We start from the raw sequence: 19302 nt of genomic DNA, 5'->3' as shown, positions 1-19302 counted from the left end.
AGTCATGGCGTAGTTCTGGGCAGTGGGCCTAGCACGTTTACCTTGTTGCTTCTCCTGGATCCTATGGTCATACGTATCCCGTTTTCCCCCAGCAGACTCTCCTGTCACCTTCAGTGACCCACTCCTCACGAAATCGTAGGTGACGATACCAGCTTGCGTCACCACAACCTCAAACGTCTGGTGTCCCCCAGCGTTGACTATACTCCTCACTACTGGAGTTAGTCCCCAAATATAACGCTCAATCCTCTTCGACTCCGGGGTGACCAACCATGGTACCAATCGCGACAACTCATTAAACCGGTTTGTATAACCCAAGTGGTCTGCCCCCTGCATCTCCAGGTTCCACAATTCGTTTTCTAATTTCTGCAATTCATTTTTCGGGCAGAAATGTCCCAGTACAAGAGCCTTGAGCTCTGTCCAGGTCATGCGGTTTGTCGCCGCCTGACCGCGAGTCTGCACTATCGTGTTCCACCATGTCAAGGCATGGTCCGTGAATGTGCAGGTAGCATACTTAACAACACAATCCTCGGGGCAGTTGCTGATGTTCACAACGGATTCTATTTTCTCGATCCATTTAACTAACCCATTTGGTCCTTCAGACCCGCTAAAGTCTAGGGGCTTGCACAACATAAAGTCTTTGATTGAACATCCCCTGGATACAGGAATTGGTTCAGTGCGGTTCGTTTCTACAGTTGGTATAGGGCCATTACTGTCCGTAACGACCACCCTAGGCGGTGCGTCATTACTCGGAATCGTGTTATCGTTCTGTGGAGGATTAGCATTTTGTTCCCCGTCATTATTGGTGGTCGTTTGATTGCTCGGAGGGATTGGATTGGTCGAATTGCTAATACTGGCGGCGATGCGCGATACTATATCCGGTATCGCCGCCTCCAACTGTTGAGCAATCAAACGGCTCACATCCACTTCCGATATTTGAGCTGATCGTTTTAGTGCCATTCTACACAACATTCAGAAAAATACATGTAATTAATACAAATTCCAATCATAAAACACAACACACATTCCATTCATTAATAAACATTAGTACATATTACACAAACATCCGTTCACATTACTTCCCTGTCACCATTACATAGGTTAAGTTTTCATACATAGAGCCTATGTCGGCATCATCTCGACATAACCCGCAATGGGTCAGTGCTTGAATGATACCCAAAAGTATCTATAATGATATACCCCAAAAGAGACCCCCTAAGGGCCAGTGGTTGTATTATAACTACCCAAGATTCACTCTATGTTAGCATCACCACTAACTGCTTACACAGAGTATCAAAAAGCGGTCCCCGTCTACTCCCATCCTAACACAACTAAACACAGTGGTATACCAACCCCACCAAAACAGCCACCAACACCACCATCACAGCCAGCATAACCCGGATCCGCGTCTCCATCCGGCCGATCATCCACTGGGAGTATGAGCACTCCCTCTTCAGCTGCGAAATCGCATACTGGTGGTCCAGTATGCAGTCCCCCAGATACATCCGCCTCTGCACCCCCACTGTCAAGGCGGCGGAGTGCTCATTCACCTGCTCGGTGAGCACTCGTAGCCATGCCGCCGCGTCCCTTTCCTGCCTAGGGAGACCCCACACAGGTGGAGTCACAGGCTCGGGCTGGGAGCGGGAGGACTCGACCCTGCGGGTAGCAGGTCTGGGTGGGGGCGAGGTAGGTGGGACATGCGGGACACTGATCAGCGCCGTGAGGCGGGGTCCGAATCCGGGAGGGACAGGGATGGCCTGTGGTGCGGGTGGGGTAGGGGATCTGACAATCCTGACTGGGGAGGACTGGCCAGAGCTCCTACGACTAGCCTCGCTAGGCTCAAAGCTGGATGACTTCCTCCGGGTCCTCCTCCACCGACAAACTAGGAGTTCTCGACATTCTTACCTGCACACAAGTTAACAAACATATAGTTCTTTCCATAGTGTAAATCATAATCAAATTAATATGCACTTACTTATACAACTTGACCACATAACAATATTATCATATATTTGCACATATGTTGCCAATTTTACCTATTAAAGTCCCCCGTGACTTCCCCCGAATTCCCTCGTGCGGACAAGTCTGTTATTATGTTCCGGACCATAATAACTCACTTGTCCATCCAAGTTCATCCAGACCTTGTCACAATAAATTATTAGTTGATATTCAGATCCTATAACACTTGAGCTACTGGTTATATTTTAGGTATCTTTTAAAGTCATCCTAATTCTTTATAACCAATGGCTCTGATACCAAGTTCTGTAACACCCCGTAACTGCAGCGGAAACGTAAACGGGATGCAACAGACACGTCTGATATCAACAACATTGCTTATAAAGAAAACACCACTACATTAATTTAAACGTATTACATTGTTCCGAGTTTCGTTACCGTCTAGGCGTTATCACATAAGTTTTACCGATAGTACATTAACATATTTAATACAAAATATAGATCCTTAAGCTTACACAAAATAGCACACATCATCAAGCACGTATCACTCATTCCAATTTGGGTGTACCTAGAAAGCATGTAAAGAAAACGGGTCAACTACGAATAGTTGGTGAGTTTCACTAATTTAAATAAACCATGACAAATCATTATAGTAATCATATATTAGCGATGAAATTATGCTGAGCCCACAAGTGAAACCTCTGTTAACCCAGAAACACAACCAATAACCTCTGGGGACACTGTTAACCCAGAAACACATTTAATAATTTTTGGGGACACTGTTAACCCAGAAACACATCTAATAACCTCTGGGGACACTATTAACTCAGAAACACAGTTTCGGGCCTTACAATTTTAGCAACTCAGACAATTACCATATTAATACATTACCGTACGATTCCCGTACAATAAACATTATATAAATACATTCATTTCCATGCGATCAGCATGTACTTAAACATTTTGATAGAAACATGCTTCCCGCCCCGGGAAAATATTTAAAACAGTTCAGTAAAAAAAAAGGGCTCGTGAAACTCACCTTCTCGTGAGTCAGTATGTAGTACAGTGTACAGCTATGAGCCTGAATCTGTAATATGATACCTAAGTCGTTACTATACAATTTCCATAAATTAAATCCGTGTCAATCGGTACATCTGGGGACACTGTTAACCAAGTACTGTACTCGATCCGGGGACAATGTTAACCCAGAGACACTTCTCAGGATTCAGATTGTGATATCTCTTAGAGTTTATCCGTCAAAATTATTATTATTATGTTTTCCTCGTTTTGCGTGCCTAGCACGGTTATCCGTTTATATGTTTCAAAAATGAGTTTGGTCACACACGACCCGAAAATAGTTGTTACTGATATTTAATTAAAGTGGTGAAATTAGAGCTTGGTTTATACACCCCGTTTGGCCGCGGGGCCCGTTTCCGTCTTTAATACACCGGAAACTGCTAAATCGGGTAAAATTACCCAAATCATCCGAATTATATTCGGATGATTTATTTTTACTTGATTAACTTAGTTTCATGAAAATAGTTCATTTTTAAGGTTTTTATACACCAGTCGGCTCGCTTAGGCGAACTTTGCCGGTTTACGCGTTTTAAGCTTTAAAAGTTTGTTTTTATGTTCTTTTTAGCACAAATAATTATCCGTTTAGTCTCGGATCTTGAAATTTTACACAAATCACTTTTCGACAGTAAGGACTTTTATAAAAATATTTCCAGAATTAATTTTTATATTTAACATTTATTTATCTATTTTTAAACATCCTTTAAACACCAAATATGTCGAAAATACCAAACGACCTTAGAAAAATCCCAAATTTTTCTGGGATGACCCCTGCCATCCACATAGTTCCCTGTAATTTTTCCAGAACCAAAATCTCATTTTTCATGCCATTTTCACCAAAACCGAGCTAGAAAACCCTAGAACTCGTTTTACCGAAAAGCCTACTTAGACTTCTCCAATGGACCTGAAATTTTGTGTGTGACTTTTACATGTTATGAAAAGCTTATCTGGAATTTTTCAGAATTTTTCATGATGTTTAGCTATTTTTCACAATTTTTAGCCAAAACCGAGCATTAAATTCACCAAATATTCATCCTTTATCCAAAAATTACCAAATTTTCACAGATCTCATATTTTCATGTGTAGATCATCTCTGTGAAATTTCATGATCCAACTCTAAGTCTACCACAATCTGTCCAAATCATACAAATCATACGAAAAAAACCGAACTACCTTGTGTTTCTAGCTTTAGATTGCAAAGATCTTGCTTTCTAGCCTTTGCTAGCAACTAGATATAACACCTACAAGCACAACAACACCACACCAAGCAAGTTACACCCACAATCAAGCCATTTCTTTCATGGTTTCGGTTAAGACATCAAAACAAAGATTTTAACCGTAAAAATTCGTTTTTGACTCTTTTAACTCCTTTCTTGGACCAAGATCCCTTGTATAACTTGTATACATCCCTTGATCATGTAAGAATCGGTTTCACCTCGGGTTTTCACCCATTTTTCATTTGAAACCTCATTTTCTCAAGATTATGGAATAAAAACCAAGTTTCAATCATAACAACATGTTTATACCTTGTGAATCTTGTTAAAAATCAAGGGTTTTTGGTTGAATGTGTGGAGGATGGAGAGAGTTTTGAGAGTAGGATGATAGAAAAAAGAAAAATGGGAGCCAAGGGGGATGCCCTTGGTCCGATCGGACTACATAAGGTGTGGGGGTGGGGCCCACACCTTCAATACTAGCCACACATTCAGATTGTGTAATCCGGATAATGTTGTGGATAATCTGGTTCAATTCGTTTTTCGGTTAAACGTTTAATTCGGCTTAAAACGAGGCCAAAATGGTCGTTTTTCGGCTTAAAAATAAAATTTATATAAAACCGATTTAAAAACTTTAAAAACTTAAACCATGACATTTATTGACTTAACACATCATATTGTCGGTAATTGTGCATCTTTTTCGGCTTGATCGATCGTCTCTTGCTTGGTTTGATATTAAAGGTTTCGTTTAACGTACCGACGTACCATTAAATCGAAAACTCTTTTCTGTGCTTTAATTCACTTATCCCGTATTCACTTATCCCGTAGCTTTAATACTTCGTAAACATCACTAAACATTATATATTTCGTCTATAATGTAATCCCCGATTCGTTCGGGTTTCAATAACCGTTCATCGGTTAATCGTAATTCCGATACGACTAGCTGTACATTCGAGTATAATTCATACTGTGAATCTTATATACTCGTATAAACACTTTATAATTCATATATTCAGTATTAAATAACACGTAAATAGTATATACCGGCTAGGGTATACCTGAATTTGCCGGAATCGTTACAGCTATAGTAGGGTCTGAGGAGGGTAAGATGTAGACAGCCTTACCTCTACCCCATAAGGATATAGAGGCTGCTTCCGGTGAGACCCCCGGCTCGATAGTAGTTTTGCATCAAGCCTTGGACATAAGGCACATAGCACTCAATCATCGGGACACCGGCTGATCGGTGCATGTACCCTTGTCTTTCGGCTATCAACGCCACTACATGATGCCTGATTAACCGTCTGTCACTTTTAACGTTATTTTCACGAGATTAGTAAAATAACGTCAAAATTAGTGCAATTTCACTTTTGCCCACCCGATGGTTCACACATATATACATCATATGTGCGCACCGCAAGCAGGGCTAGAACCCCCAACTATACTAATTCTAACATATATCCCCTTTCACATAAATTATAACTATACTAATTCTAACATATATCCCCTTTCACATAAATTATGATGAGAACTATCTAAATGAAAAACAAATACTAAAACTTGAATCCAATACTGTACTAAAAACATCCCAAAAAAACACCGCCAAAAATCGACTTGACAGTCGGGTTACTACAAACATGGTATCTCATTATTGAAAATGGATGTTTAGAAATCAAACCTAGATTCAAAATCAACAGAATCGAACGTCGCCGGAAGAGATGGGGCATGTCGCCGAAAAAGATGGAGCAAGTCGCTGGATTCTATTTCGGAGAAGATGGAACGCCGATTGTCGAAGAAGGAAGAGAAGTTACGACTTATAACTTTGAAAAGTTATAAAAGTATTTCTCCCCTTATTAGTTTGTTCTCCAAACAAACTTCTTTTTGACTTTTAATTTGCGTTTTTTAATAAAAAAAAGTTTCAATATACAAATAATCAAAATTTTTAAAAATTTTACAGTTTTTTTTAAATTATAGTTTTTTCAAAATAATTAAAGTTTTTAAAAAGTTGCATGTGTGGTACACACCCAATCTGATACAAAAAAAAATTTAAGAATAAGTTTTTTTTTTCTAAATAAGGAACTATAGGATCCAATCACCATCACCACTCACCACCTCCGTCCGCCGCTGTAGTGTCCGTCACCGTCACCACTACTCCACTAGCACATCTAGGAAGCTGAGTTGCTCGCGACGTTGGGTTTGTTCTGTTTTCAATTTTACAAACAAGCTGAGCTGCTCGCGAGTTAATCTAGCTCATAAAGGTTGTAAAGGTATAAACAAGCGGAGCTGCTCGCGAGTTACTCTAACTCGTCTAGCAAAAAAACTCTAATCAGGCTCAAGAAAATCCATTTGTTAAATATTTTTGTTTGTTCTTTTTTCAGTTTAACGAACAACAATGTGCCGGACACGAACACAGATAAAAGTCTAGTTCGGTTCAATTTGTTTACAGCTAGGTAACTCTTGGGCTAGTCAAAGAGTTAATAGTTCCTGTTAACATATTTTATAACTATATGGATGGGTGTATACCTGATTATAAAGGTATTATGAAGGTAGTCTAGTCCACTTGTAGATAGACAGATATAAACTCAAAAATTTAGTGCCGATTGTGACCAACCAAACGAACTCCTCCACCACCATCGGCTTCTTCATATGAGTAAACACGAATACAAAATCATATAGACAGAGGTTTGAAACAAAATCACATGGCTTGTTGTGACCTTTGTAACTTGAAAAAATCCAAAGCAGGTATATGGATAAATAGTAGAGATGGTGAAGTATTAATAATGGAGATAACAAATAGTTTGTACAGTGTTCTTATCTTTACACTGTAAGAAAATTAAAATATAATATATGTAAGTACAAGTAAAACAAACTAGGTTCTAGTATGGTTTGAATCTAGTTGAATATGAACCAAAAACACATATTCTCAAACTACTTTCTCCACAACTTTAAAGTGATAGCTGTAAAAAACAACTTGAGATGGTGATAGCTGTCAATTTTAAAGAGTGACACTTGCAGTGTAGGGTGCTTTTCAAATCAGTTAATTAGACCATCCTCCCTCTCTCTAGTGTCATGTTTGCGTCTCGTGGACATTGGGAGCTTCAAAGCCTCATCCTAAAGATGAGAGGGCTTCGAAGCCCTTTAAACCTTTTTATTTTTTTTAAAAATTTAATAAACCAACAAACTTAATAATAAAATACAAACTAGATTAAACTAAATAATAAAATACAAACTAATTAAACTAAAAACATAAAAAACGTACAAATAAATAAAATAGAACTAATATTCGGCGTCCTCGTCCTCATTTGCGTATTGATTGAAATTTGGTTGGACGCATTATGGGTAGATGTTGGTTGGCATAGAAAGGGTTGATAGGGTCATTGTTTGCGAGCATACTAGCCCACCACCTTTGAGCCGGATCACACGAGTTTGGGTTGGGGTTTGGGTTTGGGTTTAGGTTCGGGTTTGAGCTCAAGCTCGTGTTCGGGTTTGGGTTCGGGTTTGAGCTTGAGCTTGAGCTTGTTAAATTTGAGAAATGATCATGGTAGAGAGTTGAGAGATTTTTGTAGTGAACTTTGATTGAAATATGGTATTTGTTTGAGTAAAAATTGATAAAATGGGTTAGTATTTATAAATAAAATAATTAGTTTTTTTTAAAGAGCCGTTAATATTAACGTTGGAGGGGGGGCACCAACATTCAAAACCACGCCGGCCGTTGGAACGGACTCACCTTTTTCGCCCTTGGTTCGTCCGCGCCCCACGGCGGTGTCAGTCTCATTTTTCTTTAAGTTCGAAGATTCTACTTGATTTGTTAAGCATGTGAACAAGTATCCCCCTACTGAAGGAATGGATTGTTTGCAGCTTATCAAGAAATCCGTTCTTAGACCTACCGGAACCTAACTCGATTTCACCTACCTCTGATACCAGCTTCTGACTCCTTGCCTTTGTATACCTCGCACGAGACTAGGGTCACTTAGTCGATGCCAACCTCTTTTACCGATGCCTGACGCTTGATGCTCGTTGTTCCCTACTTCGGGTTAGGTACCACAGCTCAAAACAAAGAAGCTAGAAGGAACAAGTTCATGCAAATCCATTCTCGTTCACTCGTTATTAGTCACTCATTCCCGTGCTAATGTAGGTAGAGAAAGAATGAGACAAAACAACAGATTCATTCCTGAGTGAAACTCCCCACCGGATAAAACGAGAGCAGACTTCGCTCAATAAGGTACAACTATTCCATACTTCGAGTAAACAGTCTAATTCCATGTCTTATGGGAACGTAGTGTCATAGTTAGTTTCGAAAAGACTAGAATATCCAGCTACTCGTGCAACAAAGACTACAGCCACACCTGCCACCTCTCTCCCGATGACTAACTCTCCTGAAAAATCTGTGGACACAGCAACAGACTCTTTCTCATCAACTGACTCGGTGGGGGATTCATTCTCTTACTCATTGCCAACTAGTTCTTCCTCTGCCTTGGCATAAACAGAGCTAACTTTCCTTGAGACTACTTCTGGAACATCCCTATCCTTCGATCGAGACTGCCGACATTACTCGTTATGAGGCGAGGATAGGCATCAGATGACTTCACTTGAGACATAACTTCTTCCGATAACTTAACTTCAAGTCTTAGCTACCCGAAATAAAATAGAATAAGGGAAGTTGACTTCGAAACCGTACTTTGAGCTACCTACAGGAGGAAACTTCAAGCTTTCTATGGCACTTATCCCATCCTCAACTCGGTAATCTATCTTTACTGAGGTGCCCATGTCGCCCAAAAAGCACCCCAAGGGCGCCCCATAGCGACTGGTCTTAGGCACGCCAACACAACACTACCAACTTTAATTATTTTTCTTTTTCAGTTTTTCTAACTAAATGGATTACTTGTAAAAAAGTTAATGGTAACGAAACCTTCAAAAAGACTACAAAACAAAACGACTATTGGTTAAATTTATTATATCGGGATGGACTTGTTAATTCATAAAAAACTCTCACCTAAAGCTAATATTTGTGAACACTCTCCCAATCCACCTAGTGAACGAAACATATTCGCCTAGCATATCATCATCCTGGTTACGCTGAAATAAATGCTAGCATACAGAAATAGAACATATGTCACATAAAACACAAGTCTCTTTCCACTTATTACCAGCTCGTTGACAATAAACAAAGGCGGAACTACAGGAGGGTCCGGGGGGTCCGGTGACGCTCTGGCGGACCAAACTCTTTGATAGGAGTATTTGACGTTGTGAACTTTTTTTAAGTTTGGAACAAAAGAAAGTTAAAAAAGTACTCAATTAGATTTTTCCGGCCACCGGCGTGGGAGATTGGGACTGAGAATGTTGAAACATGAGTAAATAAATGAAGAAGATAGATATTTAAAGTTGTTTATTACCTTCAAGAAACTTTTAATACCTTAGGCTCCACGCTATGGGTGCGGAAGTGGGGACGGCCTTAGGGCGCGGAACCGAATTCATATCCAGTTTCGCCTCAATGTCCAGACCGACAACGCTTGGGTTTTGTCACGGTGCGGGTTTACCGACCAAAAAAACGTCGTTTGAAACAATTTATTTTTATGTATGTTAATTTGACGAATATTTTTTTTTACGCTAAGGTTTTCCCAATGGTGTTTACACCGTAAAGAACCTAAACTATAATAACTAAATTCGGGTCAACTCAACGACATAACACTCGAATTTTACTAACACTCAAGTTTCAACGTTAAGGTTTTTACCAATTGCCTCAACACAACACGCAGGGTGATATTTTTAATATATTTGTAAGGTTCTCTATCCTCATCTTGTGTCTACTTCCATGTATTTTTCCTAGAGTATCAATTTATTAGACTAACTATGGATGAGGACAAATAATTAGGTTTTTACATGTTCAGTACCTTACAATGGTTATCCAAGAAAAGACCTTACCTGTAACACTTTGTTGTTACAAGGTACAATGTACAAAACATTTATGTTTTTTTGTCATATTTTGTTTTACTTTTTAGCTTTTACTAAATAAAAATATTTTTTCAAAGTTAAACGTACAACAGATTCATGTTATACTTTACTTTTACAGAGTATCGCCATAGCACTTTATTGTTACAAGGTACGATGTACAAAACATCAAAATATTTATGTTTTTTTGTTATGTTTTGTTTTACTTTTTAGCTTTTACTAAAAAAAATTATTGTTTCTAAGCTAATTATAATTTACTTTTACAGAGTATCATCATATCGCTTTATTGTTACAAGGTACAATGTACAAAACATCAATACATTTATGTTTTTGTCATGTTTTGTTTTTCTTTTTAGCTTTTACTAAAAAAAATTCTTTTTTCAGAGCTAAACGTATCACGGATTTCTGTTATAGTGTACAACCATCACTTTATTGTTACAAGGTATAAGGTTCAAAACATTTATGTTTTTTGTCATGTTTTGTTTTACTTATTAACTTTTACTAAAAAAGATTCTTCTTTCTAAGCTAAACGTACAACGGATTCCTATTATACTTTACTTTTACAGTGTACCTCCGATTCATGTTTTGGCCGGATTCTATTTTACTTTCTTACTTTCATTAAAAGTAAAAGTTTTTAACAGTAAAGCCGTTGCTATTTTGACTTGTGTATTTATATATATATATAGGGTAGGATTCAATTAAGAACTCCTAATTTTTGTGAGAACTTTGAGAACTAATCATAACCCTTAGATTGTTTGATCAATGGTGGAAACAAAAGATGGCATTATTGTAATTTAAATAACATTAGGAGACATTTTAATAAATAGAAAATTTTTGGAACATTTAAAAAATCAATTCCTAAGTTATCTCCATTTTTTACGGTATCAATCGCATCAAATTATTGGCATCAACCGAAAATCATCATGTTTTGATTAGTTAAGAATATTATGATCGTGGGTAGATTACTGCATTTGAATATGCGAATTGTGAGATTAATTTTATAATTTTATTTTAAGATAGCAGGTATTTGGTTGTAGTTAAACTCTCAGATTGAGATAGTTTTAAATTAATTACTTTTCCTTTGCTTTCTAATTGAAGACGGGAGTCTAAACCAAATTTTTGTTTCATTTATATACCGTCATGGAGGTAGACATCTAAATTCCATGTATTTCCTTGTTTTACACATATGTAAGTTTTACATATATGTAGGGGTGTTAATCGGGTCAACCCGATCGGGTTTCGGGTTAATCAGGTTTTTATTAAAAAATATCTAACCCGAAACCCGACCCTATTAAGGTTCGGGTTAGTCGGGTTCGGGTTATTCGGGTTTCGGGTTAGTCGGGTTAATCAGGTTGACCATGTTACTTTATAATTTGAAGTTGATTTTTATGTTTGTAACTCATGGGTTGTAAAAATTCTCATTCCACTCAATTTTCAAAGTAATTATCTTATAATTACATACACGATCAAAGGCATGCCCGTTTTGTTCGTTTAACTTTAAACGAATACGATCACGAACACTTAATCAAACGAATATTTGTGTTCATGTTCGTTCGTTAAAAAATGAGCATGGTCGTGTTTTTTATGATCGTTCATTTAAAATCTAAACGAACAGTTCACGAACATAAATGAACACAATTAAACAAAGATAAACGAACTTGAAGGAACATGTAAATACATTAACGAACGCAAACATACATAAACGAACATAAATGAATGCATTTAAATGAACAAATATATTATGGTGATATAATTTCTAAATGCAAATAATATTTAATAATTATCTATTAATATGTGAACGAACATGAAATAACGTAAACAAACTTAAATGAATGATCATAAACGAGTGTTCGCGAACATAGATGGACGAGTGAAACAGTTGTTCATGTTCGTTCGTTTATTTTAAAAGAACTTCTAGTCTAACGGTTCATGAACAAGTAGAAGAATAATTAACTTCTCTATAAAACTTTCAGTATTGACTTTTTAGTGCTTATTTCACATTTTCATTATTGTATTTGAAGTAAAGTTTCATCACTAATCGGGTTATTCGGGTTAACCCGAAACCCGATTATTTTCCAAAAATAAACCCGAAACCCGACCCTATTAACAATTCGGGTTATTCGGGTCAACCCGAATAACCCGATTAATACTTTTGACCCTATTTAACCCGACCCTAATTAGCTTATTCGGGTCGGGTCGGGTCGTGTTAATCGGGTTCGAGTATTTTGGACACCCCTACATATATGTAAACAATATTTTTCGGTATGTTATTTACAATACCTTTTTTTATTCTATTATTTATTTCATGCTCTCTATGTTTATGTATTTATGTACAATATTGTTGTTCTTATTACAAGAGTTGAGGCTCATATTCTTTTTGAACTAATGTGGGAATCAACGGGAAAGAAAAAGAGAAGAGTGAAAGAGCATATACGTAAGTTAAAAACCACGTTTAGTTTTATAATGGTTTTGAGTGTTTGACGTACATATGTGTAAACATATTTTTTACTTACATATATGTAAACATTTATTCAAATATGTGTAAATACATAAATGTATTCTGTTTTTAATCAGTTTAGGTTTGACTGTATTCTTTGTTACCTACATATGTGTAAATATATGTTTTAGCAAATAAGAAAAAAAAAGAAGAAGAAACTTTCGTGTAAATAGATACAAATTGAACTGAGAAAAAAGAGAGAGAGAGACAATTAATTACCTGGAGATAAATTAAAAATAGTTGTTCAAAATAAAATTTTGTGAGAGAGAGATGATAGATTACCCTTATACCCTTATTAATTAATTTATGAATTCAAAAGGTAAAATAAAATGAGTGGTTCTTATTAGTTCTTTAAGCTCTTAAACATTTTGTGGTTCTTAAAGGAGACTCATCCTATATATATATATATATATAGGTTTAAGCTTATGTATCCTAATTGAGGAGCAATCACCTTCACGATTATTCAACTAAGGTGATAAAATGCAACTAGATCGATCCACACACGATACGGCAGGTTTCATAGGTTTACTAAAGGGTAAATAGTAGTTGGAACTATAACATTACACAATATAGTTTTAAATAGAAGATCGTGTCGCTATTTAGAAGATCGTGTCGCTATTTACGGATGTTGTACACTTGCACACAATTATATAAATAATAAAATCCTAATTTAAATCGCATATATTAAATAATCACTAAAATAACCAGCGAGGCTTGTCCCAATGGCCAGAACATGATGGATGACCCGGATGTCCCGGGTTCGAGTCATGATTCCGACCGGATTTTTCCAGAGCAAAAAAACATGTCGTGCCTTCGGGCGGGGTGAGCCAGCTGGGTGTTACGCCAAGCCAAACTCGGATGCCAGCATGGATCCCGATTATGTCAACATAGTCTGGCCCGAGTGGGGTGACGGGGCTCCTCCTCCTTTTGAACCGAGGAGTGTGATATATCTTAACTTCGAAAATCACCGTTCGAAAAAAAAACTAATCATTAAAATAACCAACAAACATCACACCGAACAGTTGACTAGTAGTTACAGCCCTAAATACATTTAATATATATACAACGATTGGAACTTGTATTGAATATTTGAATCTAAGGTCGCGGGTTCAAATCTCTATGGATTCCGGTTTTTGTTTTTTTTTCCTTCTTTTTTTGTTTTTTAAACAGTCTTGTTTTATTTTAGTTTTTCCTGTCCACAGTCACAAACACAAACAAGTCCGGCCAGTCAGCCACCGCCGCCGCCAGCCACCTGAGTCCCGACGACCAACCCTAACTGTTTCTCTCCGGTAAGTTTTTGTTAATTGTTCTTCAATTCATATTGTTAATTGTTAGGTTATTCACTTATTTCTTAAATTTTACTTTATACTTATTATTATTAACTAATTAAACGTCAATTTTTGTTTTTAATTAACAAATTAAACATATTCTATGTGTCAACAATTTGTAATTTGTTAGTTCGTTATATTAGGTGATTTTTAATTTATAATGACGGTGTCTTTTTATTTTATCGTATTATTTTTATTATGTAATGAACTTTGCCCGAACCATCGAAACGACCCGAACTTTTTTATATCCAACTCCGGGAAATTAAAGCTTCTAAAAGCAGTGCACCACCTGAAAAAAAATAATCCTGGATCCGCAGTTTGGGATTATAGCAGGTAGTCATTATTCTGCTAATCTGCAACTCAAACATAAATGATTTAAAATTTCAATAAAAGAAGTAGACCTTTAATATTTTATATGGATAAGACTAAATTAGGTTGGTTGTTTTGATTAAATAATGGCTAGGACTAAATTAAGTCGCTTGTTTTGAGTAAATCGCTTTATTGCACAACAAGTTTTGACAAATAATTATAAATAGGTCCGCATAGTAATCAGTAGCTTCAGAGACTTGATAGTAGGGGTGTGCAGAACCCGGTTTGCTCTGCAAGAGGCTTCAGTTGGAACGAGGACAAAACTGAAACCCATATCGAATACATACGTACAGTCAGTTCCGCAGACAGGAATTTTGAGTAAATTTAGGGATTGTCGAGACTCCAGAATGAATCTTTGTCGTTTTGGACTTTGGTGTATTATGGTCAGTTAGTCACGGGCTCAAAATTTTTTCGTTCGGCGATTTGTTTTGTGTCGGTGATTCGGTTCAGTTCGGTTCGGATCTGATCAAATAGACCCCCTTCAATTTTGAGTTTTATAAAAACAAAGCTTTTATTATTTGACTACTATTTTGTAACTTTTGTTTATAAAAACTGTGAGGTTTTATAAAAAAAAAAATCAAACAATGGGGTATTATATATAAAAAATCAGTGGTGACCGTTAGCTTTTTGGAGAATACATCGGGGGTGACCGCGAAAATTTCTACGAAAAATTGCGAATTTTACACTATTAACCAAAAACGGCCCCCGGTCCCCAAGAAGCTGAGCACCTGATTATACTTTTTAAGAATTTGTTACGGGAAATAATTGCTTGGTTAGGAAAAAAAATGTTATGGACAAGGTAAATTATTAATGTATTGCAATGAATGATTACATGTAAATGTTAGATTAAAATAATTTAGTTTTAGATTTCTAGTATCCTTTTACTTAAGCCCAATTTTTTAGAAGCAGTTTTTGTTTTCTTTATGCTCATGACTTATCGGTTGCTATAGCGAATGCGGCTGTCAAAACAAACCATACTGATACTGACCCTTTTTTTGTTCGCGCCTCAACGGACGAGTTTCTCTACCTTGCTCTACTAGTTGTATTTAAAATTATGTCACATTTTTGTTCAAATTTAACATGTGAAGGGACTTTAACATGCAAAATAATGTTGAGTGATCGATACCTATATTGAAAATACATAAGAGTTTTTAACACAATAATTGCAGGGCACCGTTTCAAGGCTTAGAAATCTATATACGTGTTAGCGAGTCGTATTCTATATCCAATGCTCAGGCTTGTTATTGGAGGTAGGTAAGACTCTTTGTTCTTTTCATCCATCATTATAATTATTATTACTAATTTCTGATTTATATTATTCACATATATGTATGTATTTGATTTTACTTCCAGATTGCTTCCGAACTACAAAAGTAACTATATTTCAGAACTTTCTTGTTTTAATCGGTGTCTTCATACATCATATTCACCAAAAGAAAATGGGAGTGATAATCGGGCGATCGACGTTGACCTTTTATTTCACTCAAGCACGAATACTCACCTCGCCAAATGTATTCACGCATTACTTATCGTGTTGGGGAAGGTCCAAAGTTTATTTATTTCCACTCGACTTCTCAATCTTTATTCCAATCTCGGTAACATCTCGTTATGTCAACAAACCTTTGATCAAATCCCGAACAAAGACGTTTACACATGGAACTCCATCATATCTGCATATGTTCGCAATGGCATTCCTACAGATGCTGTGAAATGTTTATACAAAATGTTCAAGTATGACGTAAAGCCCGATTTCTATACTTTCCCGCCTGTATTAAAAGCGTGTCGGGATATAAACAACGGGAGTAGAATACACGCGTTGATTTTGAAAGCGGGTTTGGAATGGGATGTGTTTGTGGCAGCTTCTTTGGTGCATATGTACTGTCGGTTCGGTTTATTCGATGCTGCTTACCAAATATTTACAAATATGCCGTTTCGGGACATGGGTTGTTGGAACGCGATAATCTCGGGGTTTAGTCAAAACGGGAAAGGTGAAAAGGCGTTGGAGGTTTTGGATGAGATGAGGCGCGAAGGGGTTAAAATGGATTCTGTAACGGTATCCACTATTCTCCCGGTTTGTGCACAAATGGATAATATGGTGCAAGGAAGATTGACACATTTATATGTTGTGAAACACGGGTTGGAGTCTGATTTGTTTGTTGGCAATGCGTTTATTAACTTTTATGCAAAGTTTGGTGAAGTAGAGGATGCACGCAAGGTTTTTGATAGTTTGGTGATGAGAGACTTGGTGTCGTGGAATTCGCTAATTGCTGCTTATGAGCAGAATAATGATCCGGATGGTGCACTTAAGTTCTTCCATGGGATGCAAATGAACGGGTTTAAGCCCGATTTGTTGACACTAGTAAGTGTTGCTTCGGGTATTGCTCAGTCTCGGGATTTTGAAAGTAGCAGATGTGTACACGGTTTTGTGTTAAGGAGATGTTGGTTTGAAAAAGATGTGATCATCGGGAATGCGGTGATTGACATGTATGCCAAACTGGGAAATGTTGATTCCGCATGGAAATTGTTTGATAAAATCGCGCTTAAAGACGTGGTTTCGTGGAACACGATGATTACGGGGTACGGTCAAAATGGTCTAGCAAATGAAGCCATTGAAGTGTACCGTACGATGATAGAAACCGAACACGTCACACCGAATCAAGGAACGTGGGCTAGTATTATACCGGCTTATGCTCATATTGGAGCGCTAAAAGACGGAGCGAAAGCCCATGGGTGGGTTTTGAAAACGGGTATACTTTCGGACGTGTTTATAGGAACGTGTCTAATCGATCTTTATGGTAAATGCGGGAAAGTGGAGGAGACGATGGACTTATTTTATGAAGTCCCGAAAACTAGTTCGGTCCCATGGAATGCGGTGATATCGTGTCTCGGTATACACGGACAGGGAGAAACGTCTTTGAAGCTGTTTAAAAATATGCTCGATGAAGGGGTTCGGCCTGACGCGATAACTTTCATTTCGTTATTATCCGCGTGTAGCCACTCGGGTTTAGTCGAGCAGGGTGAGTGGTGCTTTGATATCATGCAACATGATTACGGGATTAAACCGAGCTTAAAGCATTACGGATGTTTGGTTGATTTGTTGGGTCGGGCCGGACAATTAGAAAAAGCATATAATATTATAGAGGGTATGCCGTTACAGCCAGATGCTTCGGTTTGGGGTGCACTTTTGGGTGCGTGTAGGATTTATGGAATCGCTGATTTGGGTAAGGTGGCTTCGGATAAATTACTAGAAGTTGATCCGGATAATGTCGGATATTACGTATTATTATCGAATATATACGCGAATGCAGGCAAATGGGATGGTGTGAATACAGTGAGATCATTGGCTAATAGTAAGGGATTAAAGAAGACTCCGGGTTGGAGCTCGATTGAATTAAATAATAAAATGGAGGTTTTTTACACCGGGAACCAATCACATCCGCAATGTGATTTAATATATGAAGAGTTGGAAAATTTAACGGCAAAAATGAAGATTCTCGGGTATATTCCCGATTATAGTTTTGTGTTGCAGGACGTTGAGGAAGATGAAAAGCAGCATATTCTTACTAGTCACAGTGAAAGATTGGCTATAGCGTATGGTATTATTAATACTCCTGCTCGAACGCCTATTAGAATATTTAAGAATTTGCGCGTGTGTGGGGACTGTCATAATGCCACCAAGTTTATATCTAGAATCACTGAGCGGGAAATTATCGTGAGGGATTCTAATCGGTTTCATAATTTTAAGGATGGTGTATGTTCTTGTGGTGATTATTGGTGATGTATGATTTTCATCTACCCCTCGATACAGTGCCCGTGTTCGTGTTGTATCAAATTTCATTAACACATGATTGCGAGTTTTATCTGCATCTCGAGGAGGTTGGTAATCTCTTTCTGTTTGGGTTCGGTTTATTTTACAATTAAAATTATACATTTGTTTAATTTTACAAGACATTCGACCTGATTCTAATCGAATTTTGTTATTATTATAGGGTTTGATCAAACTAGCTGATTTATGTGTGAAGGTCCCTGTTAGAATGAGGAGGCTCCTCTATATGGTGAAGGCATTGACTTGTTAATATTTTTAGGTAGATAGAACATGTTTCATTTTCTGCAATTCCAGTTATTTTTTAATTATATTTTTTAGATACATAACCAAATTGGGATTTTGAATGACCTAAGAGAGGTGTGTGATCTTAAAATTGGTTGGTTGTATGTTATACATGCTGCTTACTTTTCTGATCCACTTTGATTTACACTTTTAACACTAAAATCTCCAAAAAATTATTGTACAAAGCCATTGCTGAATTTTTGTTGTAGCATGTTGTGAGTGGTTTTTCTTAAGCTCGAGCCTGGCTCGTTTTCTATTTATTAATTTTATATATTTATTTTTTTAAATTATAATTCTATATATAACATAATTTATATTATTTAGTTAATTTTTCATAATATTATATATTATATTAAATAATAATTATGGAACATATATTATAAAAATTATAGGCTCGCGTACCGGCTCGAACTCGACAAGTGAAGCTCGGGCTCATTTAATAAACAAGCTTAATTCAAGGATTGAGCTCGGGGCTCGGGATCATTTAGGCTTGGCTCGAATGAACTTTTTCACGAGATGATCTCGAGTAGAAGCAGTGGCAGATCTTAGACATAAATCTCATGGGTAACGTTCAATTTTTTTTACCGTAACTCATACAATGTAAACTAAACAAAAGTAGGAACACGATAATAAATATAATTAAACACATGGGAGTAAATTTCTCATCTTCGGTTTTTGAAAGCTTGAAGTTGAGCCATTACACCCTCTTTTTTTATTTTATCAAGCGTTTATTTTTCGACTGCAAAAATTAAAGCATTGTTCAAATACTCATCACCCATTTGTTTGCACAAACCCGCATTGATAAGCTTTATTTTA

At 37.0% G+C, this 19302-nt stretch overlaps 1 protein-coding gene across 1 annotated transcript; it reads left to right on the top strand.

Annotated features, from left to right (window-relative positions):
- Window positions 1-10132: 10132 nt before the first annotated feature.
- Window positions 10133-18413, top strand: LOC143611682 (pentatricopeptide repeat-containing protein At4g33990-like). Its single transcript, XM_077085858.1, has 6 exons — window positions 10133-10180; window positions 10306-10335; window positions 10451-10480; window positions 10541-10626; window positions 15548-15628; window positions 15732-18413. The coding sequence occupies exons 1-6, from the start codon at window positions 10133-10135 to the stop codon at window positions 18154-18156; spliced, it is 2700 nt and encodes an 899-aa protein (XP_076941973.1). The 3' UTR covers window positions 18157-18413.
- Window positions 18414-19302: the final 889 nt, after the last annotated feature.

This window comes from Bidens hawaiensis, unplaced genomic scaffold (genome assembly GCF_021521415.1).
Source record: "Bidens hawaiensis isolate Kalapana, Puna unplaced genomic scaffold, B.hawaiensis_p1.1 tig00031918_1, whole genome shotgun sequence".
NCBI classification, from domain to species: domain Eukaryota; kingdom Viridiplantae; phylum Streptophyta; class Magnoliopsida; order Asterales; family Asteraceae; genus Bidens; species Bidens hawaiensis.
The sequence above is the reverse complement of the archived record's forward strand: the minus strand, read 5'-3'. Positions and strand labels throughout refer to the sequence as shown.

What these genes read in the sequence shown, in the direction of transcription:
- LOC143611682 (XM_077085858.1), top strand. Translation starts at nt 10,133, where the DNA reads ATGGTTATCCAAGAAAAGACCTTACCTGTAACACTTTGTTGTTACAAG. An exon ending in TAGCACTTTATTGTTACAAG is followed by an intron (nt 10,336 to 10,450) that starts GTACGATGTACA and finishes TTACTTTTACAG; the next exon opens with AGTATCATCATATCGCTTTA. An exon ending in GCTCAGGCTTGTTATTGGAG is followed by an intron (nt 15,629 to 15,731) that starts GTAGGTAAGACT and finishes TTTTACTTCCAG; the next exon opens with ATTGCTTCCGAACTACAAAA.